The 23611-nt window shown below is 42.1% G+C and overlaps 1 protein-coding gene across 1 annotated transcript in view; it reads right to left on the reverse strand.

Annotated features, from left to right (window-relative positions):
* Window positions 1-6969: 6969 nt before the first annotated feature.
* The window catches only part of cxadr (CXADR Ig-like cell adhesion molecule), a 36973-nt gene continuing 20331 nt past the window's right edge, over window positions 6970-23611 (reverse strand). The window contains exons 2-7 of the mRNA XM_042431906.1: window positions 22069-22238; window positions 15075-15279; window positions 10868-11023; window positions 10627-10749; window positions 8728-8866; window positions 6970-7638 (exon numbers count right to left, since the gene is read on the reverse strand). Coding sequence (XP_042287840.1) covers window positions 7356-7638; window positions 8728-8866; window positions 10627-10749; window positions 10868-11023; window positions 15075-15279; window positions 22069-22238 — 1076 coding nt within the window. The 3' untranslated portion in view covers window positions 6970-7355. The remainder of the gene's footprint in view (window positions 7639-8727; window positions 8867-10626; window positions 10750-10867; window positions 11024-15074; window positions 15280-22068; window positions 22239-23611) is intronic.

Genomic DNA, 23611 nt, shown 5'->3' on the forward strand with positions numbered 1-23611 from the left:
AGCCCAGCAACCAATAAATAGTGAAGTTTATAATATTTAATATTTTGTCAGATGTCACTACAGTAATTTTCATGATTTGTGGTGCAGTTATACTGGTTTACAACTTCCTGTTATTTTGTCTACTTCTCATACCTACATGGTAAACCTTCCCAGTATCCCTGAACAGCATTTCTGGAACTTGTGTCTGAGACTATAAAATGTTGTGATTAAATCTATTCTACGAATTAAACAGATGTTTTCTTCAGTAAGAATTCTGCTCCCCAAAGACTTTACCCGTACAAATCCAGACTGATGATTTCTATGGGAATTGCACGGCAATTCATAATTCTGCTCCATCCGGAGCCTCAGTCTCATTTAGCACCTATGATGGCTGGAGTGCTGCAAGGAGGGGAGGTTTCAGTCTGTGAAGGTGGCCTGAGGTACGTGTCCAGCATGGAGAAAAGACATTGTCTAATTGCTTAGCTGGAAATAGCCTGAGGTGGAAGGAGTGGGGAGGGGTGGTTACTCTGCTTGTGCAGAGGGAAAAGGGATTGCCCCATCCTGTTAAATCACCACCCTGACCTTTGACCTCACTGTGGCCACTCAGGCTGATGTGACTGCACATGGATACACACGCCCAGCGCTAATACGTATGAACACACAAGGATAGATACTGAGAGACACACGTACAATATATCACTGACACTGCTGTGGCAATAATAGAGATGACCCCAATCATCACAGGGACAAAAAAGGGAAACTGATCCCCATTCCCTTGCCAAGGCTACATTTTATCGCTGGCCTCCACTGTACCCTCCTGATGACATGGCATTGGAGGTTGATCACCTATAATAGAGTCCAGCTGAGGTGCAGATTAAAAGTACAAATCACATTGTAAATGACTGAGCTGGGTTGCACTATGTAACCTCCACCTTGGTCTGCGGGGCTTAAACCACAGTCCTCCCCTGGTTTCAATTTCCCAGCTTGTCTCAAGGAAGATAAAGAGACAACAAAAAATCTAAGTTAGTAGTAGGCTTGTGTGCGTGTGAAGATACAGTAAAGCATGAGAGAGGATATTAAACCAGGTGTCCTGCCTCTGAGCACATGTGGCTGGATCTGAACCTTTTTTTTCTCCTCCAGCACCATATGGAAGCAGGTCGAGGAGCAACTCTGATGACGTTAATTTCCCCACACGCAGGGTCTCTCCTGTGGTAAGCAGCTAAGTGCTGCTCTCTCTTTCGCTCACGCCACATGCAATGTTGCCGCCAGTGAATAAAATGTCACATCCGCTGATAAGCGTCACCTCACTGATCCATGAAGCTCACAAGACAAGCCCCCTTCTCCCCAGAGAGAGGGGGGGGGGTCTTGAAATAACATGATGTTCTTGGACTGAGCATAATCTCAGCATGCAACCAGCGCTGCTCTCCAGTTCTCCCTAGAGCGCAGAGGGGAAGGTCATTCATCAAAAGTCACATATTAGTCATCAGAATGTGAGCAGCATGGGGTCGAAATAGTGACCCAAGTCGATGCTGAGATGCAACGGGCGTAAAGGGTCGGCCCTTAACAGATGACTCCATATCGACCAAATGGGAAGACAAGAGAGGCTGTTAGGATGGTGTACCAGCGCTCTCCTCCTCCCAGACTGGGAGATGAGGAAGACTGACAAATGAGTGTGCAGCAGCTGGACAAAGCCTCATGAGAAATCTGGGCTGTCTGCAGGCGTAGCAGACAGAGTGGGATGATTGGCTCCAGTTTGGACCCAACTCCCTATCTGCAGAATATCCTCCGCCATGACCAGCCACAACATGCAGGTTGTTCAAGGCGACATACGGTTGAGTGCCGTGAGTGTTTGCATGGTGACACACTGATGTTGTGCCTCCTTTTCCGAGTTCTTTTCATTTGACATGGCACAATGACTGTGCGTTTAAAGTTCAGACTGTCAGCTTTCATTTGAGGATATTCTCAGACAGACTGGTTGCTTTGTTAGAAGAACTACAGGCATCTTTATGCAACTTAATTACCCCTGACATCCTTCTTATGTCATATTAATGTAATGATCATAAAAATTCAAATTAAAGCTGGAGTACGAGATTTTTATCTCCCCCTTCTGGCAGTGAGAGTAATTACAAAAATACTGTTGACACGTGCTTATGTTATAGACTCCATCGTAGCCTACTCCGTCGCTACTGTTGCGGCTGTAAAATGGTGGATAAATTGTTTTCAGCATCACACAACCCTCATAAAATGACTTGTTTCACTAAGAGAATTTGATCCATTCAGTCTGATAACATTTGGAAAGTCTAGAAGAGCTGCACAATTAAATTATTTTATCTGCATTCAAGTTAGCAAATAGCTAACAGGAAGTTAGCCGGCTCGACCAGGTGGAAGTCTCTGGTGGATTCATCCGGCCAGTGTGGGAATGTCAAACCTGACACCAGATTAAAATCTCCAGTATACTGTGAAATACAGAGACATTTATCTGACAGTGATAGGTTTAATCAGCATTGTGTGAACTCATTTAGCAAGGGCTTGAATGTCATGGACATTCATATATATGTAAGAGTTCCGCACTGCAGGTTTAAGGGTTCCCTTTTTTACACTTCTGGTAGTTACTCTGCAAAGTACAATCCTGATTCTATACTTAAATGTAATCTGTATCCATCTAAATACTACTGAGACCAAAGAACAAGCATGTCCACAAATGGCTGTAACTCCCCAGTCATTCACTCAATGTGGCTGTAAAAGCTTACATTCACATCATAATCTGTGTTATTTTACATCCAAAGTGCTAAGAGCACAGAGCAAAAATGTTAATGTACTGCTGTGCCAAAGGAACTCATGGAGCTCACTCTTCATGCATATGCATATTCCTCTATCCTACCCAGAATTCCCCCCGCAACCCTCTCCGAACCTGACTGAGGTTTCTAAAAATGGCAGAAAGCTTAACGTCTGTGACAGCAGACGTCACACTGGAGGAGAGCGACTTTGATGAGACCCATGCTTTTAGAGGCCTCTTTTGTTAGCAGAGAGCGAATCACGCTTTACAAGATAAATCATCCTTCTAGCAGCTGGCTTAGACTGTGTACAACCAGATAAGGTTGCCAAGGAAACCCTCCTGGAGAACCAATGAGATTTTTTTGTCATACCAGCCTCCTTGATCTGTGCAAACAATTAATACCTTACCCGGGCACAAGGGAGGGAGCTGGGGAAGTGGGAGGCAGGCACAAATCCCCAGGTGCTTAGCATACCACTCTCTCCCCTCATCTCTGTGAATGAGGACATGAGGTAGAAAAAAATATGTCACAAATGGATATTGGGCTGGAGGACACTGAGGGATGATGTATGACTCATTGTACATTAATTCAATGAGAGAACAGCGTTTAGTCCATAAATCTAATCTGCACACGTGCAGCAGCACACATCACTAATGTCCTTTTAATGAATGTTTTGAATGCACAGCCATAAAAATGCCATTATATCCCACCACATCCATTTAAAGTGCGGCTGAGATTGGCTGGTATCACTGCAGTTGAACCAGCCCTGCACATAGGAGAACCCCTGATGTGCAGAGCTGCTACAGAGCCATTAGGATCCATGAGTGACTTCGACTAGCCACAGATCAATGCTCTGGGGCCCTATCTATTACTGACATCCAATTATAGCAATGGACGTCCGCTTAGCACTGCTACTAAGTGCTTTAGTCTTTTTATTGACTTCCTGTCAACGGCCTGCACACAGTGGAGCTATTGGCTAATAATCAGCTATCGATCTATCCACATGTCAAGATCACCAGCATGTTGTTAAGTGTATAAAAGAGTGTGATGAGGGTGACAGTGCAGTGGTCAGAATAGAAAGCTATAACACTAACACTTGCATGGTTTGTCCCTGAGTCATTAACTAGGCATTTCCCATCATTCAGCATCCTTAATTAGAAAGCTAATTTTGTACAACTTTGATTAGTGCTGGCTTGCAATTAAAGTAATTACCCACCACATTAACTAAGGGAGGAAATTGGCTGTAATTGAAAAAAAAAGTTAAGCAAATGTTGAAACAAATAGCCACGATGCCAGAGAAAATACAGTACAGCAGGCGAATGACAATGAGTCAATAAGAGGCCTACAGGATGAGTGGATGGCTGGTAGGTCAGTCAGGTCACAAACCTATGCATGTTTATTGCTGGAGCTGAATGGCAGGCATCGGATTGTGCCTGCCTGCTTCATTGATTAATTACAGTCATTAAGTGGTTAGAAAGTCACCTCACCTGGTGTAAAGGGTGGAATTCACCGGCTGATTAAAATTAATCACAGTCAAAAATCGGCAGGAGGCCGAGTCCCTGGAGAGAAAGGCGCCACAGAGGAGGAGAGAAATGAGGTTTTGTTTTTTTTCATGCTCAAGTCAACAACTTCCACTGCTTCTGTATACAAACAAATAAACAAACATGGCAGGCTGTTTTTTTTTTTTTCATGGACTTTTATTATTCAAAAATACAGCACAAAAAATACACACAAAAAGAAAATTGGTTTTCACACGGTGTGCAAACCTCAAAGGAGATCTTCATATAATATTAGTATGCTGATTTCAAAGCTACAGTTAATATTGTTAGTAGTAGTTGTCATTAATGTTCTGAGCATGTAGAGGGACAGTAACAGGACCATCTCCCTACAAGCTCTGTACAGTTTGTCAGCAGGTGAACGTCTAACTAGAATTCTACAGGGGCCCAACTACCCTCGTGTACAGTACACTTACACACACACACACACACACACACACACACACACACACACACACACACACACACACACACACACACACACACACACACACACTTTTACAGGTTTTAAGAGGAACTGACAGATGTAATTTCTTTATCTGGTCTCGCTTTCCTTGGTAATAAGAAAATAGGTGCGACATCAAATTTGCCAAGAAGCACAAGAGCCAAAATGTTTCTACAACTGTCACCTCCTCTTAGATTGTACAGCACACACACGCTCACATTCACACACTCACACATAAAGCCAGATATTCCCAACTGTACCAGGAGCATTTATAACTACTGACGAGACCCCGTTGCCCCTCCTCTTCTGTTTGAGTTATAGATTTGCCAAGCACAGCACAGCAGAGTATCACATATACATACAAACATCATCTTTATATCATTCGACTGTGTTGTGATTAGATAGGGTTACTTCAACAGGATATTTATACATACAGCCAGAACCATTTATGTTATTTTCTTTAAAAAAAGAAAAAAAAAAGAAAAGCACATCAATTACTGAAGTTTAAATACAGTTAAAAAAAACATGAGCTCATGTTTTGGAATACAAAATTAAAAGCTTTAAGACAGTGATAAAGGTTTAGTGAAGCTACGGGGGGGATTTGTATGAGGTGAGTGGGTGTGGGAAATCCTACATTTGCCCTGATCGAGGCAACAGAAAACAATCAATAGGCTCACTGTGTACTGATATTGTTCTAGTGGCTGCCAGTCAGAATAATGCTACTGCACATAGCACAGCGCACGTCGGCGGGCGTGCTATGACACAACTCAACTGGGACTACAAGGCACAATAGAAGTCATAAGAATCCAGCTGTGAGGGCTGTGCAGAGGTGGAGTTATCGGAGGTGTGTAAGGCTAAAATAAGGAACAGAATAAGGCGTCGGAGCAAAAAGAACAGAATTTGCCCACTCCCAAGTATTCATACTGTTTTTCTTGTAAAGTAGCAGACAAGATGAGATGTTGAGATTCCAAACATTTTTCTATACAATAAAAGAATGGGGCAGGGTTTACGAGTCAAATAACACAGAAAATGTTCTTCTCCACTTTCTCAAAGTATGAATTCCTGGCTAAACTGCAAGAACAGGCCAATGGCGACTTACACTGACTGACTGACTGACTGAACCAACATTTATATTATCCAGCACCAACAAACTGCAAAATGAACTCAACCGAAGCAGGCGGGTATAAAGTTGCCACAGAGCAACAGTATTTCTAAAAGGCTCTTCACATTTGTTTCTCTTAGTGTGTGCTTTCTTCATGTACGCACGTGTTACATCCTTCATTAAAAAGTCCAATTAACGCTACAGAGGCCATGACGGCTTTCATATTGACTACAGAGAGAAGGTTAATCAAGATATTGGCTCCCTTGTAATGCAACTGCAAATAAGGAGGATTACATATGCCAGACCGCTGAGGGGGGTGACCGCTACTATAGATGAGAAATTAAGACTGGGTGCTCTAGTCCTGCTAATAAGATGTGTGTGTGTGTGTGTGTGTGTGTGTGTGTGGGGAGGTGATAGATGTTCTGCTGGTCACAGGGGTTAGGGGCCTGTTGACAGTCAAACACAATCAAAGCAGATTGCTCAGTGAACCTCGTGGTCCAGCTGCCCCTGTTATTTCCCTCTATGCTACCTCCTTTAAGATCTCTGGAGGAGGGATGGGGGGATGGAGACTGGTCTTTTATTGTTTTTTAAGCTTGGTCAAGAAGCAATAATCCACCCAATCACAAGATGTAGTGGCCTGAACCTCCCCCTCACCCCCAGCCAATCCTGTCCCCTTCAGCCCCCCAGCCAAACACGGACTGGACAATTCAAACAGCAAACGGTTCAGTAGCAAATGGCTGACCTAAATAGGCATTTTTCCAATTCTAATAGTCAGAGGATTGTTATCAGATTAATTCAAATCTGGGGTTTTTCGTCAAGTTGGTCTTAATTTTTCCAAAGAACAGAGCATTTACTTTTACAATAGATTTATGGAGTTAAAAACTTGTAAGAAACTAGAAAAGACTGGATTGCCTGACAAATGATCATACTGTTATGTAAGCATTAAAAGACGATAAATGAACTATACATTTCCCAAACTCCTGTTCACATACATTCACACACACATACAGCTGTAATTTTATACATACATGCACGCATACAGCTGGCCAATTAAGGGCCTGCATCCGTTTTGAACATACAGTATCTCTACAGCAAGGGCCATCTTTGTTTAAAAAAAAAAAAAAAAAAAAAAACATGCATTCAAATATGTACAATATAATTTGTATATTGACCATTCTGCTTTATATCCACACTAATTCATTTTTCGGTGAGAAAGTCCAGGAAGTAAAATTCATAAAAGTTTGTTTTTTTTATTTGTATTTGATAAAAAGTTAATGTGCTCTGTTGTGATTCCAGTACAACTCAATTTCTCTTCTCAGCACCACACCAGAGCCAGGTCTTCATAAGAGAAGTATACTTCCATTTGTAAATAATGAAGAGCTAAAAGTCGGGCGAGTCAGCCCATCCCAGCTCTTGCTCCATCTTCATTGGCTTGTGTCCTACTCCCTTCCTCCGTCCTCTCCCCTTGTTGCACAGTCCCTTCGTAAGAAGAGGACAGGCTAGACAATCGAGCCGTCCCTGTTCTGGGCAGGGATCATGACGGGGATGCCCCCCATGCGGCTGAGGTTGGGGCCCGCCATCCTGGCGGCGGTGGGCGGGGGCAGAGGGGCGTGGCTTGGAGGCCTCTCAAACTCCTCTGATGAGGGAATCTTGTCGTACTGGGGCTTCAGGGCGTACTCATGCAGGTTGGAAGGTGACATAGAGCCCAGGGAGGAGCGCTGGCTGCCCACAGTGAAGCTGCGTGCCGTTGAAACGCGACTCTTAGGAGGAGGCACGTCCTCTCTGAGAAGAAACAGAGACAGCAGCACATTTAGACATTAAGACAAGACTGTAAACTCATTTTCATGAGCTCATATGAGTGTCCTGTTGGAGAAATTGAATATGGAAAATGATCTTCTCAGGTGCCATTAACCATAATGAAGTTTGATGGTACACAAGTATAAAAGTCTGGGACTTGCACACTGAGGAACACAATGAATACTGGAGGAGTCTGCAGGAGTCATTTCAAGAGCGAAACATGATTTGACTCAATAAAGAGGGACAAATAATTGGAGTTGGCCCGTTTGATTGGTTGGGGCAGCGTCTGCACTGCAGCCACACTGACTGTGTAATAGCCTTTAGAGACTGAGCTGAGCAACCAAATACAGCTATGCCCTCTACTCCCTCTGCCACCACATTAACAACTAATAAGCAGCAATAATCCAGTTAAATGCTCGATCAAACTGAGCCTGAGGGGCCAGAGCTTGTGTAGTCCATAGCTTCATGCTGTGGTGTTTCAGCGAATATGTGTGTCTGTGTATACGAGACAGGACCAGTGGTCTAATCCTCTTTGTCCTACAGCGTGAGCAGTGTCACATTGTGGTCTTAGACAGATTCAGTCCGCAGCAGAGTGATAGTAAGCCCAGGGGTTGTACAGAGCCCGTGGGCCGGATGGAGAGTTGGATGGCGGGAGGGGTAGGTGGCTCTGGAGGGGAGTGGAGGGGGGCAGCCAGCAGCAGACATGACACAGGATCCACAGAGCAAACAAAGCTTTCAAACTGATTACCACAGCTGTTTATTTGAGGAGGGGTAAAAAAAGAAAAACGCTGATGGAGAAAAAAAAAAAAACATTTTCATGGTTGTTGGAGCTGTTGGAGGCATGTTTGTGTGCATGTGTGTGTGTGAGTATCTGAGATGACTGGTGGTCATATTAAATAGAGACCTGAGAATAACACTCATATTTACCCTATGGCATTTTTTATCCTCTCATTTTTATCCAATATTATACAAGCTGAGACATATTCCTCATATAGTGGAGACTACACAATGATACAAAATATCCTATATCCTATGTCTGTGAGCCAAATCCCATTAATGATTTAGTGAGTGTACCTTATCTCATTGCAGATTTCCTTCTCGTACTTCTTCCTGTGACGGGCACGGCAACAGCAGAAGAGGATGATGGCAATAATGATGAGGATCAGTAGTACAGCAATTATGGCTCCTGCGATGATGCCTGCAGTGTTGGGGGCTGGAAAACACAAGGAAGAAAAGGATTGGAAGGTTTGGTAAATGCAATTTGGATAGTAATTACTTGAATATAACTAAGGCAAATACCTCAAAATAGAAGTTCAACAATCATCAATGTCACTCAAGAGATCCTCCAATCAGTAAAGTGCAAGTTATACTTTCTGCATAAATTTCATCATCTGCACATCAATATGCAGACACCAAATGTGACTAGAACAGAACTATGGTCTGTTTTGGAGTATACCTGGCCCTTAAGGATTAGGTTGAAACAGTGGCAGGATTAATGAGGAGTGTCAGAGAGTCAAGGCAAGAACCTCTGTACCTCTGGCACAGTCTGTAGCCCAACAAGATGGTAAAAATGGTCAATAAGAAGACTAAACAATGAAAGGTGTAAGAGAAGTTGTTCTTGAGCACTTGAGTTTGACAGCGCTGTCACAGTGTGTGGTACCAGAGCCTCTACTACTCAAAGACACTGAACAGTAGACGCACTGCCCTGTACAACACACATGTGAATCAAATTTACACTTTATTTCTCTTATTCTTACTTCACTGGTGGTAGAATTGAGGAAGGAACCATGGTTTAAAGGACAGATTCACAAATTTTCAAGTCTGTCTTAAAACAATAGTCATGTGCTCATATGGATATTGGAGCAGATTCTTCTTGCTGTGATTATTCCTCTTGTTTATACTAGTCATTAAAAGATGACAGGAGCCAGAATTTGCTAATGTGCTTACTATGTAAGTGATGGGGGATAAATTCCACAGTCCTTGTTCTGTGCAAAAAATGTGTTCAAATGTTTATTTGAAGCTTATTTGAGGCTTCAGCTGTCCAAAAGAAAAAAAGAGGAATTTTATACTAAAAAGGCTCTAACTTTGCAAGATATTCATTTGATTTGATCAACGCAGACTGCTGAAGCCTCAAATTAGCTTTAGATAAACCTTTAAGTACATTTTTACACATAAGAAGGGGTGTGGATTTTGTTTCTCATCACTTGCATAAGTACATAAAACTAACAAAGCAAATTATAAAGGGAGCAGTATGAACTGATGAATTATTACAGCCAGTAAAACTTCCTTCAATGTTTATATGGGCACCTGACTGTTGTTTTAAGACAGACTTGTGAACTTCTCATTTAACCTTGCTATCATCTGAAACACTTGGCTTGCTACAGTCTATTAATTTTCTATGTTTAGCTGTGATTAACTGGCATGACCTTTACTGCTGTCACCTTCATCTTTGATTTTTTTGCTGAGGAAACTGAACAAAGCTGAACTTTAGCTGCACTGAAATGTTAATTTTTCCCCAATTTACCATAACTGGCTCATCATAATAGATCCCAGATGCTTCTGATAAAGAAAACAACAAAAAAACAAACAATACAAAGCAGTTTCTGATAATATAAGGTAAAATATTTGTTCCAATTTAGCCTGACATTTAAGCTGATTTGTCTCAGTGTTTACCATTTGATCATACCACTTTTTATAGTTAGCTTTTGGTTACTTGGAGTACATCGATTTTCCCTAAAGGTAGAAAAGGCAGAGGAACAAACACTGACTTGAAAGAAAGGGGATCATATTGTATCTGTTCAGGGTACTGCCCCAGCAACAAGCTTTTGTATTCCAAAAGTAAGATTGGGCTCTAACTCGATATTGAACATTTGACAGTTTTTGAAGGTGGTCAGACAGCAGAGCAGCAGGTCTAAATGTCAAACTGGCTGAATGCAGATAAGTGCACCGATATGAAGTTGGCTGAATACTCACGAGGTGTCACTTTGAGATACAGTACACATTCCTCAGTGCCAACACGATTGCTGGCAGTGCAGCGGTAGGTACCAGATGCGCTGGCAGATGCGTTCCGCACATTAATGGTGCCTCCCACAGGATCTATAGTGAGGGCAAAGAACACATCATTGAAGAGATGGCAGTGTGAAACTGAAAGAAGACCTGTGTGTAGGACTTGAAATCAGTTTTCTACTTGTTTGTTTGTGAAAGAGTCCATTACCCATCACAGCGGAGGCAGGCAGCAGCTTGTTGTCACTGGTCCTCTCCCAGCTGTACTGCAGGGGGTTGGTGCCCTCACTGGATATGCACCTCAGCACAATGTCTTTGCCCTCCTGTGAGGGGCCTTCGGCATAGCACCTGGGCTTGGATGGTTTCACTGTGGAGAGAAAAGGAGTGGAGTGAAGTGATTGAGGTGGAAAAATAGCAGACACAGCCGAAACAGTCCTCCTACCTACCACCCCGCTATTTTTCAATCTTGCATGTTGTGGGCAAGTTTTCTGCAGTGTCTCCCAGAGTTGATTTCCCTCCCATTCTCAAAGCAGCAGTCATCAGCGTAATGAGAACAGTAATCAGAGTAATTGATACAGCTGCTGTCATTACAGGAGCTGTCACTCAGGATAATGGCGACGAAGAAGTGTGTCCGACGGCAACGTGTGCCATTGGACACACAAACACACGTGCATGTAGAGTTCAGGGTCTGAAGGCTGAATGTGTGCAAACACTCCTCGGTCAGTCAGAGCGTTGGCAGGAGATGAGATGGGGGATTCAAAAACAAACAGAGCTCCAAATTAAAAGCAGACCAACTCTAGTGAAACCCAGACACACAGTCAGCCAGGCGAAGAGGGGAGGGTAGGGGAGGGGAGGGCAGAGAAAAAGAGAAAAGGAGTATGAGGGATAATGTTTGGATAAAGAAAATCTGAGGCTACAATCCAAGTCTGTACTCTGAGTTCACTGACAGAGAGCTGACATCATGGTGTGGTAATGGGTTCTGTAACAACAAAACCCTGGAACAGCGCTCTCCAGATCTACCAGGTGTCAGGCAGGAGGGAGGGGTGGGGGGGGCTTAGCAGGCAAAACCCGTAAGGATTAACAGTAGACTGACAGTACTGAGTGCTCCTAGTAATCTAATAAACACACATGGGGTAAGGACATAGAGGGGGGACAAACCAGAGAGCGAGAGAGCAAAAATTAAGCGAGTGCTGATGGACAGATGTTAGAGTGATGGAGTCCAAGGCTGCGCAGCTCCTAACTCACTGGCCTGCACTTTGCTGCTGCTGTGTTGCACCTACACACACATTCACACAGTAAATGTCAGAGAGCTACGACATTTTGAATGCATCTTTTAAAAGGTGAAAGTCAACTCGACACATCTACGGCTGCAACGCGCAGCTTCTCATATTAGGACTGCTGTCCGAGGAGTAGATTTATTTGTTTGAAAGATGAGGTCAAAGAAGAAGGTGGCAGAGGCTGGAGGAGCACAGAGAGATAAAGGGCAGAGCGATACAGGCTCTGTTATATGAACAATGAACTGAGATTTATGAGTTTCACAAGGCTATCTTGTGAACGAGATAAGTAGAAAGGGATAGCTCGATTGTGGTATGCATTGCGGTCGGGAGGCGACAACTGATTGTTGGATTGTAAAGTGAAATATAACCGACTAGTGGGCACTAGCAGGCAGACAGAATTCAAGAGATTGGCTGTTGAGCTTTGTGGTGAGATCCTGGATGTGATGGGGATCGTCATATCTCGGGCAGGCAGAGCTTAATGATTGGATGTTGAGCATATAGGTGGGGTCTAGTCAGAAACAGTGAACAGTTGTGAGAGTTGCTGACATGCAGCACTGAGCTGCAGGTGGGTACTCTCCTCATGTTAACTTCAACGTCCAGCTGTGACCAGAGGAGAATACATAACAAGGGATGCTGCCTGCCCCTGTACAGTACCTGAACACAGGACACCATGTGTACTGTGGGTGTCAGCATGTGTGTATACCTGCATGTGGCAGTGTCTGTGACAAGGCACATTGACACCCGGTATATATATATTGAGGTGTGTTTATGTTTGTGCACTTCTCCTCTGTTCCTGGGACCATCCACCTTGTGACAAGATCAACCTGAAGGTAAAATGCAGAGCAGGCAAGATGTCCTCGCCTCTCCTTGTCAGTGTTTCTTTGCTCAGAACACCCCTGCCCCCGGGGTCAATAGCTAGCAGCCTGTCAGCTTCAGTAGCCTCCAGCTATCTCTCTCTCTCTCTTATGCACACTATAGCTATAAACGTCTGCAACTTAACCACAATCCAATGACTTGGATTTAAATTTTAGTCACTTAGCTAATGCTCTTATCCACAGCAGCTTACAAAAGAAAGCTAAAATCAAATAATCACAAGCAACAAACAACCAAAATAAGCACAAGAACCACTAGAAATAATATCTAACAGTAGATGCTACAAAATAGTAGCAATAACCTCTGGTACATGTTTTAAGAAATATTTACTGAGGAGAGGCACAAAGTGATTTTGGTTACTTTAACAAAGGCACATGAATGTAATATAAATGGATCAACAATTAATCAACAATTCAAATTATGTATAATATTCAGTATTTGCATGTACATCATAATACACGGCTACTAAATACATTTTTACATTCAACCTCAGCTTGTACTGATTCTATTCTATATATGCCAACATTATGCCTCAAACTAGGAAGTTTGGAAAAAATAATGAGCTGCCAAGATGACATTGTATTTCTATTTATAAATGTTTGTCAAACAGGAACATTAGCCTGCTTGCTAACCTCTTTTACTGGTGAGGAATGAGGAATTGCTGCAGGGAGGAGAAGCTGTCACAGTGAATATATGCGCATTCTGTATATATCAGCCATAACATAAGTGGTGATTAATTTTTTAAATGCCATTTCTGGTCAGATCAGTTATTGTGTTAATAACCTCCCCAAGGGCTTTGTCAATGGTTCTTGGGTCAACTGTAGCTCTTTATTAGAACTGAGAGAAGTGCTTAGTGGTGCAACAACATGACTACTAAGAAACCTGTTTGTTTTCCAACAGCTCACGTCTTTCTGGTTGAGCTAGTTGGTGCGGTGCGGTCACTTTTGTACACATGATATCATGTCAACAAGAACAGCAGCCATTTTCTGAAGCTGGCTCCATCTATAGAAAGGGTGAAACTATTCTGATAACAGGGCTGCGATAACAGCACAATACAGAGCTTATCTCACAACACAGGCTAGTGCGGCGCAGCGCATGTGACTTGTTTTTCCCATATGCAAATACCAGGCAGGTTTCGGGAGGCAATTCACTTTCGACATCATTTAGTCAGTTGAATGACCAGCCAGGCCACTGTGCCTGAGTGTGTGTGTTTGCCTAGGGAGGGAATCATCTGACTTATACAACTCTGATGTGTCACCCATCTCATCCTCTACAATAAAAAGCCAGCTGAGTGCATAGACTGCATTTCTACTGTTTGTAGACAAGATATCATTGTAATATTCCAGATTATTTGTTTGATTAGCTTTGCCTGCACTATCTAAGGTGTTGATTAAGGTTTCAAAGTCAATAAATGTAATTATTAGAGCTTAACAATTAGTTGATCAATCAATTAGACAACCGACAGATTATTAATTGCCAACTTCTTCTTTTTTTGAGAAAAAAAAAAGACAAAATTCTTTCCTCTCAAAGCCTCTCAAATGAACATTATATATATGAATGAATATTTTCTGGTTTCTTTAGTCCTGTATGAGATTGTAAAGTAAATATCTTTGGGTTGGGACAAATACATTTGAGGAAATCATTTTGGGCTTTGGGAAACAGTGATCAACAATTTTTACAGCTTTCTGAAATTCCATAGATTCAATTGATTAATTGAGAAAATAATCAACATATTAATTGATAATGCAAACAATCGTTGGTTGCAGCCCTAGTAATCATATTATTATAGGGAAATATTATATAAAAATGTCTAATATTTGCATACCAACAGCATCAAATATTCGGTTCATTTAAAATGAGTGTTGTAATTTAAAACATTTGATAAACTGCAAGACACAAAAAATAATTTTGTTCATCAAAACTAATACTTGTGATAAATAATAAATCAAGGCCATAATATTTAGTGTAAAAAAAACCAAAACAAATGAGGATTATCATTTTAGACAACCACAGAGCATCTCGGGTGAATACAGCATTGTATCACAAAGGGGGCAATGCTCCACAGCCTCTGGGAAGGTTATGCACTCGATTTTAGAAGGGATTACATCAAAACAGCCAAGGAGGGCAAAGGGCGTGTGATTTGGTGCATTTCCGCTGTGTAGTGAGAGTGAATTTACCCTATGAGAGAGAGAAAAAAAAAGAAGACTGCTAGCCTAACACCAAAGTGCGTTCAGTGGTTTGTCTTTCTGTAGCGACCGTTCCACTCACCCATGACAATCAGCAGCATCTTCCTGCTGCGAATACCAGGAGCCTTCTTCACCTTACACTGGTAGGTGCCCGAGTCCGACGATTTCAGCCCCGTCAGGTTGATGGAGGCGTCGCCATTCTTGGGGTCGGCTGAGTTGAAATGGACTCGACCCCTCATGGGGGGGTAGTAGTCTTCATAGGCCCTGTCACCTGAGTACAGGATCACCTGGTCATGGAAAGGAGAGTTTGAGTTAGGAAGTTAAACTTAGAATGATGTGCTGTATCTGACTTTGATCCGTTTATAAAAAGTCCTTCGAGAAAACAAATAAAACCTTGAAATGACAGTTGTGTGCTGTCTGAAAGCTAAGGCCTTGCTCACTGAACCAACCAAAATATATGGAAGAGAAAAAGTACCCTCCCTTTTATCTCTGCAATGCCCTTCAGCCTGCCAGCTTGTGCTGCTTTGCCCTTTTTGTGGTTAAGAAGAATTAAGGTGGAACAAACAAAGCGACCACTGTGGAGCCAAATCAACACCTGCTGTGTCAACAAAGACCAGTAGCCCCCCAATTCTGTCCAAACCACCTCCCCACCCTACACACACACACACACACACACACACACACACACACACACACACACACACACACACACACAGTTTAGGTCATGAAAGCAGCAAGGAAATGCCTAGAAATGAAGCCCAGGTGGAGCCAACAACAAGCCTCGTAGCTTGTAGCGGGGCTTATGGAGGAGGGGAAAAAATAAAAACACGAGTAAAAGAACAAGGAGGGCAAAAGAAAAGCAAACAACAATGAAAAGAGTTCTCATTCTCTTTCACAGACACTGGTATATTCTTCCACATTTCCTTGGAGACACTCATCAACAGGCTTTTCTGTGCCACGATCAACACCAGGCATATGCACAGCAATACCCCTGGGTGGAGACAAGGAAAAACTAAACATGGCAGGAGGAGAGAAAGAATAATGAACCCATCAGAGGAGGCAGAGCACTCAAAGGAAGCACGAGAGGAGCAAAACAAAGGGATACGAATTGAGTGAGGTTTTTAGTGTGTCGACAGCAAATTTGCCTCACTGCTCTTGTTTCTGACTGGAAGACTAGTTTCTGGAGCAGCAATGAAGGTATTCTCGCACTGGGGCTGTGCTCATCTTGTACATATTAGCCTTATAAACAGGTAATTCTGTTAAAATTCCACCTGGTTCTCAGGGGAGGGAAACCTATCCTTCCAACTTCACTGGGGATCAGAACATCAGTAGTAATAACAGTGATATGCGAGATGAGACCACGGAGGAGAGGAAATTAAATTGCCCCGAGCTCAGCCAGACAAGAACTCTCACTTGGGCTCAAACACTTCACAGGCGCACAGATGGAAGTGCTTACACACATGCACACCTCTAGCAAAAAAAAAAAAAAAAATCTGTACTGCACAATAACCTTGAGAATCATGATCCAATGAAAAAAAAAAAATCCCATAAAGAGCCCGGGGAATGAAAATGAAAAGGGCAAATGACTAGACAAGCTGGCGGGGCTGGAAAGGACAGAAGAGCACCACTGTCTGTGTGTTGCGTTTTATAACAGGTAGGACACTCAATGATACAATCACCACCTGGTCTGGGCATTCTCAGTGGACGGATCATGCTGCAGAGGTAAAGACCTCTATTGGCCAGGCTTAGTTTCATCAGACACATGTAAAGATGAGGTCATTGTCATGTGATGCTGTTGCTCAGGGAGGGAAGAGGAAGAGGCGCAGATCATTTGAGAGGCAAAGCAGAGAGCCGTGCTACCTGTATACTCTAAACAACCTGCAGATCAGATAGAAGCTTTAAACTTGAACGACTCTGAGTACCGCTGCCACATGCTTTCACAGGAACAGCTCTGCGGCAAACTGCTGTGCAAGGTTAAAGCAGAACAACTACTTGAAAATAAATGAGGCGTCCTTCAACACTAAGGACTGAAAGGATGTAATACAACATGGCCATGAGTGCGTGTGATCATCACTGACAAATAATACAATTTTCACTAAACAGCGTCATGGCCTAACATCCAAATCCTCCGATACTTTGCCAACATACACAAATTCCTGTTGCAATAACTTCCGTAAACAAAAGGCTCAAAAACAAAAGAGGCGGTTTGTATGACATGGGATGAAGCAATGTGTTTTTAATTAATTTTTCTGGGCATACTCCTCTGGTATTGACGCCATTCATATTTGGTTTCATAATTGTTTTCCTGGTTGTTCTCACAGTGGCGATAAATACTCAGGGCACACCCTCCTTTCAGCTAATCTGTAGGCTGACAGTGAGAGCCAAAATGCAAATGATTGTTACTGTAGGCACGCATGGCATCTCTCATTCAAGCCCAACAAAGCAACATGCATTAGCTATGCTTCACCACCCTCAAAAAGACCCTGGTGATATGTGGGATATATCAGATGAATGGGGCCATCATTCCCCACTAGATACTGGACTGAATAGATAATGTTGTGAAATTACATCTGATTGCATCAATGCAAAGATGATTCATTTGGAATATATGGTTCATAAAAAATGAAAATTCTTAAAGTAAGGCTTACTTGCACATTCCAGACACACCACGCAACACATCCCCCTGATTGCAAAAACAGGGTTTTGAGTTGTGAAGTATTTGACCTTGTGGGCTGATCCTGTGGTCAGTTTCCCACTTTAAAGCTGCATCTGATAGTAGCTGCTTCTTTAAGAGCAGGTCAGACTGGATTTGCTCATCTGAAGCCATGTGAGCAAAGGTTCACCATCATCTTTAATTCACAATCATCTGGGAGCCTCTGGCTATAAAGTTTAGCCTTCGTTCTCATTTCCTTGCCTGACCTGGTAGCCTTGGTCCGAGCAGATCGGCCTAATCCTATCGAACACTGTCACATATATTAAGCAGGCCTTTGGAATTAAAATGCTGCTAATTACACAGAATTTAGTCTGTGCATGACTTCATATTGGTTAAAGGCTATACCAGTGTGGGCGTGTGTATGTAGCGAGTAAAATCTGATAGGTCAAGGAGAAGAAATGTGTTCAGAAAGAGATGTCTGGCCAGTGTAAATTCCAGTAAAAGTTTGCCAACATTAAAGGGTGTGCAGATGGGCTTTAGCGTATTATATAGAAAATAACCTGAGGAACCAGATGCAATTTTGGAACATTTTATACATTTCTGCAGATGCGTTCAGAATACCAGATGAAAAGCGAGCTGCAGAAAAGTGACGGTGAATGTGAGCAGAGCAGATGAAAGGGTTAGCAGGAAGTTGTCAATATGGCAGTAAATGTACAGTATAGGCTACAGTGTGTCATTTAATAAATGCTGTAGCTTCTCGAGACAAAGAAAAGTCTTGTCTATTGTTTCCCCAACTGCTGGGAAAGTGAAGGGGGTTAGCCCCGAAGTGACAATGGGTTAGTCTAACCTGACCTAGGGCTGTGCGATATGATGATAAATATATCGTGTGATGAGAGAAAAACGTTTCATTTTATGCTCTATCATTTATATCGTTGTGACACAAATCACACTCTTTGCGGCAATATTTTTCGTCATTTGGAGTCTGTCCATCTTTTGCGCGGATGACATTGATAAATGACTCTTCTTGGCTTTTTACTGGCAAAGCTTTTATTGCACTTACAGTAACATAACGAGTTTAGTTGTCGGCTCTCCACCGCTGAGCTCAGTCCCGAAGCGCTGAGAAAGAGCAAAGAAGCAGCGAGACGGTGACTATAAACGACAGCAAAACGCAGTAGAGACTGTCTTTATTTATGTTATGTACCAAATTTATGTGCACTCTTTTAATTTCAGCTAAGTGTGAGAGTCTCTGCTGCGTTTTACTGTCATTTCTGGTCGCACTACTCTCCTCTGCTCTCTATAGCCCCTTAACCCGTACTCAGACCAAACCAAGCGGTGCAGCATACATCCGCAGTGTTGAGCGGAGGTGTGTGGGGGTGTGGACGTGTTTGTCCTTTAGAACGTAACTGCTGTGAAACAATCAGAAAATAACGTTTTATTGATCTGATTCACTGGCTTTCTCGCTACCAGTGCTCCCTCTCTTCATTCACTCTCTAGCTAACTTGACCACAGCTGCTCTCTCTCTCTTTTTCTCTCGTCTTTTTTAAAGTCAGGAAGCCGACAGAAAAGTCTAACTTAACTTTTAATGTTATCAAACGAAGAGAAATGTCCTCCTCTCGTCCTGGTAACGTCTTTGTCCTCTCTCATGGCAGAGTTTACAGCTCTGATCAGTCTGATCTCAGTCACACCTCTCAATCTGGAACACCTGCATGCTATGTAAAAGCACACGGAGGCGGCTTTATGCCGGCGGGGGGAGACGGAGGGGACAGACCAACTATTTATTCATTGAATTAAAATGTGCTACATCGGGATAGGTATCGTTATTGGGATATGACATGACCTATATCGGGATATGAGATTTTGGTCATATCGCCCAGTCCTAATCTGACCAGGCTCACCTAAGGTGAACCAGCTATTCTCATTTTAGTGTCAGTCTCAGCCGCTCTTAAACAGAGAACAGAGAAATGTCTGGCTGCTGAGTCTCTTCTGAGTTTTTGCTCAACTAATTCAAATCAAACTAAATCAAACTAAAAAATTAATTTAAAACTTAAATTAAAATATTTTGACAATGTCAATACAAGGCAGTGGAGGATATGGAAAACAAACATATATTTCAGTTTGATGTATGTAGATTGTAAACTACTTATGAGAGAGCCTGTTCTCATTCATTGTCAGTCATTTGTGTTCAGTCTACTTTAGTACACTACTGTAGTGTGCAGGCTAGTAATCCTGGGTTTGAGCTTCAACACCACGAAGTGCCAGACTTAAAGTTAATGTCATTTATGTTTATTATTTTCATGCTCCATAAAACTGTAGTTTATGTGCTATTTTCTTGTTTGGTTTTTCATACATGTAGGTGTGTTTTTGACAATCAATTAGTAGATTCATAACATTAATTGGATTATTGTAAATAATTAGATCAGCTTTTAGTGTTTGTGTTTGTGTGATTTCTTAGATAGTTAACTTTATATTTAGAACCAGATATCACTTATTAAAAAGCGTCATGACTCAATAACATCTTTAGCGGAGGTCTGCGCTCTACTGAGTGCATTTTCTAGTGACAGCAATAATTATTGACAAAAATGTACATGCTATGATTACCATTACCAGTATGGACTGAGTATAAATTCATTTATAACTGGTGTTGTTGATCTGCATACTTGTGAATGCCTGATGTTTAGCAACTTGCAAGTTATGGTAAAGTTAACATTATCAGTGTGAACATTGTGTTTGCATATAGAGATGTTAGCCACATTGGTATGTTAGCTAAAAAGCTAAAGCCAAATTAAACAGGTATCATTGCCCTTAATTGCCTTGTCACACTCAAATGGTGAAAAGCAGTTTGCTTGTCACAAAATAAATCACACTTGTTTGACTTCTATTCGAGGGCATGCAGGTATATAATCTATCTGTCACTCTTTGAATCCTTTGAACAGGTCGGCATGTCTGTCCGTGAGATGCTTTGCCAAGTTGGAGGTGTCGGCTCCCTTGGTCTGTGTAGGTTTGAAACATCTTTTCCAGATGGGCTTTGTGGTGTCTGTGGGCTTGCCCTGACTGTCAACTATGGAAGCAAAATAATGCCATATTTCACTCCATGCGTCTGCTTTGTCAACAAGCTGGTCAGCAAGAGCACTTGTGCTTGCAGCCATGCCTCTCCTTCTGTCATCATGAAAGCTGTAGCTTACATATGAGAGGAAAAAAAAACACAAAAAACGGTTGGCACGCCCACTATGCCTGCAGGGAGTGGAAGCAGAGCGCTGCATACACACACACACACTGCTGCCCCGCTGTTGCACCGGCTCTTATTAAAACACTGTCATTCTTAAAGTACCGGTACTAATAATATGGGGTATAGTACCATTTTTTACAGCAAGGTATTGTTATACCTTTCTAGTATGAGTATACTGTTCAACACCACTTTGATATGTAGAGGAAATTAAAGAATAAACAATAATGACACTAAATAATGAGACTTTTTAACTCCACCTCCTTTTTCTTCATGACTCCACTTAACAATTGAGAGCAAAACAAAGTAGGTCAAAAACAACTAGATGAGGGCAACCGGTGCTTCCACAATGGCACAGACCATACAATAGTGAAAGCAGTGAAAAGAGGGAGGAGTAGAGAGCTCTACTTGGGTGAAAGCACCGCTGATTGGGTCAGTGGAGAGAGAGTGAATTGGGTGGAGGATGGAACCTAATGATAAGATTGTGATCCGTTTCTAACATTAGACCAAAAAACCAAAAAGTAAAGCCACAGGACACAGGGGGGGAAAAAAAAAAAAGAGTGTAGGATGAGAAGGCTCTGTGACAGGTGCGAGATGGGGGAGTAGTGAGCCACAGGAGAGGATCACACCGCTGGAATGATCTGTAGCAAGGATTTGTCTCTGTGGCTGTGAAAGCCCTGAGGGTATGTGGGGTTCCTGTAGAGTCGTGTAGTTTTCCTTTTCAATGGCTGAGGGCCATGCTAGAGAGGAAAGACACTGCCTGGGATAAAGAGAGCTCCCATCGCCCCCACTTTGTGTGTATGTGTGTGAGGCAACAGCAGAGAACTAGTGCACAATAGACCATCCATAAAACATGTATTACATTTCACCTCTTGCATAACACACCTCAACACAGAGACTCCACCACAACGTAACAGGTTAGTGTTGAACCACACACACTATAGCCAAATGAGGGACTTTTATAATCTAAAAATTAAACACTGATTTGTGTTTTTGATGTATTGTTGAGGCGTGTGTAAAAGCCACATACAGAAGATCAGACAAGTTCCTATTATCTACCCACCAAAATGCAGGAACAAAGCTCTTCTCTGAACATAGATCAAATGACTGCGCTAAACAAAACTTCCAAAAGCACTTTCATATGCTATCTTTGAAATAAAACTGTTATTTTCAAGGTTTGTGGGTAATATCTACACATACCACTTTGTCCTCTTGCTGGTTGTCGGAGGACAGCAGGCTCCATTCAATATCCAGTGGCCCAGAATCTTCAGGGCCCAGGCTGAACTGGCAATCCAGCTTCACACTCTGACCGCTGGCCTTCTCTATGGAAGTCGGCCCTGTAGATGTAATCTCCAAACCAGAGGCCAAACCTGGACAGAGAGACACAAAGAGGACAGGGAATTAATGTCAACAGTGCAACATCCATCATACTAAAAACAAGAAAAGTTCTATCTGAAAGAATCTTTGTGATTAGTAATTGAGTTTTTTTGCTTTAGGTGAATCATGAAGATGATTTTGAGCACTGTGCAAAATGACTGACCACACATTCATGAAGGTTTTGGTGATTGAAAATTTTGTTGCTTGCATATAATTGTATCATTGTATGCATTACTTTTTAATGCAGAAAAAGTTGATGAAAATAGTTTGTAGTGCCTTATCTTACACAGAAAAAAAAAATCAGTCAGCTGTCAACTGCTATTTGTTCAGGGCATGTTTCACTCATAAAATAAATATGGCTACATCGTGTCTGGGAGGCAAAGTACCTCTTAAAATATGCATAATGTAAATCACACAGTGAAAAACAAACAAAAAAAAAGACTAATGGAGCAGAACATAGCTTAGCTGAAGGAATGGTGATAATAATAAATGGAAACTGTAGCCCATCACCAAACTGGAGCAGACTCTTAGGCATTTATTCTTAGAACGAATAAACATAATTTCCTGGTGACATCAACTGGGCTAAGATTCTCCATTCAATAAGAGATTTAAATCCCGGCAAGGAACACAGTCCATAGAGAATGGAGTTGTCACATGCTGCCTCAACACATTAAAATCCTTCTGACAGCCTGCCACCTTCCAGTCAGCGGGCGGGGGGGTGGGGGTGGGAGGGGGGACAGCTTTAAAAAAAATTATATAAATAAATTATAAAAATGTGAAATCACCACAATATGTCCCTGCTAAAGAACACTGTAAATGTTTCACAAACACTTATCAAGTCAAACAAATGACACCAAACATATGTAAGTTAAATCTTTTGCAGATAAAAAAAAACAAAAAACTTTTTCATTCCATCCTTGTGTGTGCATTAAACATAAAAAACCAAGCATCTTTACTAAGCCACATCTGCATCCTATTAAGCTGCTTTTACACTAACTGACAGATTGAGCTGACTCTAACGTGTAAAGATAATTGCACCCTTGCTACTGTAAACACTTGTTAACAGGAAAAAACATCTTTTCTCTTTCTGGAAAGGTTTCCTTTTTGATTACAAGGTTTGCCATAAAAACACAAACAAATGAGCTTGCATGCATCCACACAAACAGAAAGGGATATAAACTAGTGTTCAGACTGCATTATGTATATTATAATGCAGTACAGAGGGTTTGTACTGCAGCTATACATTTTAAACTCTATGAGCCACACAAGCTAGCATCCCCTTCTGTTTGCCAACCCACCTGACCGCTACCTCTGTTTTATTAATTTGACAGCATGGCAGCAGGCAGACATGAAGAGTGCACTCAGC

The sequence above is a fragment of the Thunnus maccoyii genome, chromosome 13 (genome assembly GCF_910596095.1).
Source record: "Thunnus maccoyii chromosome 13, fThuMac1.1, whole genome shotgun sequence".
In the NCBI taxonomy this organism is placed as follows: Eukaryota; Metazoa; Chordata; class Actinopteri; order Scombriformes; family Scombridae; genus Thunnus; species Thunnus maccoyii.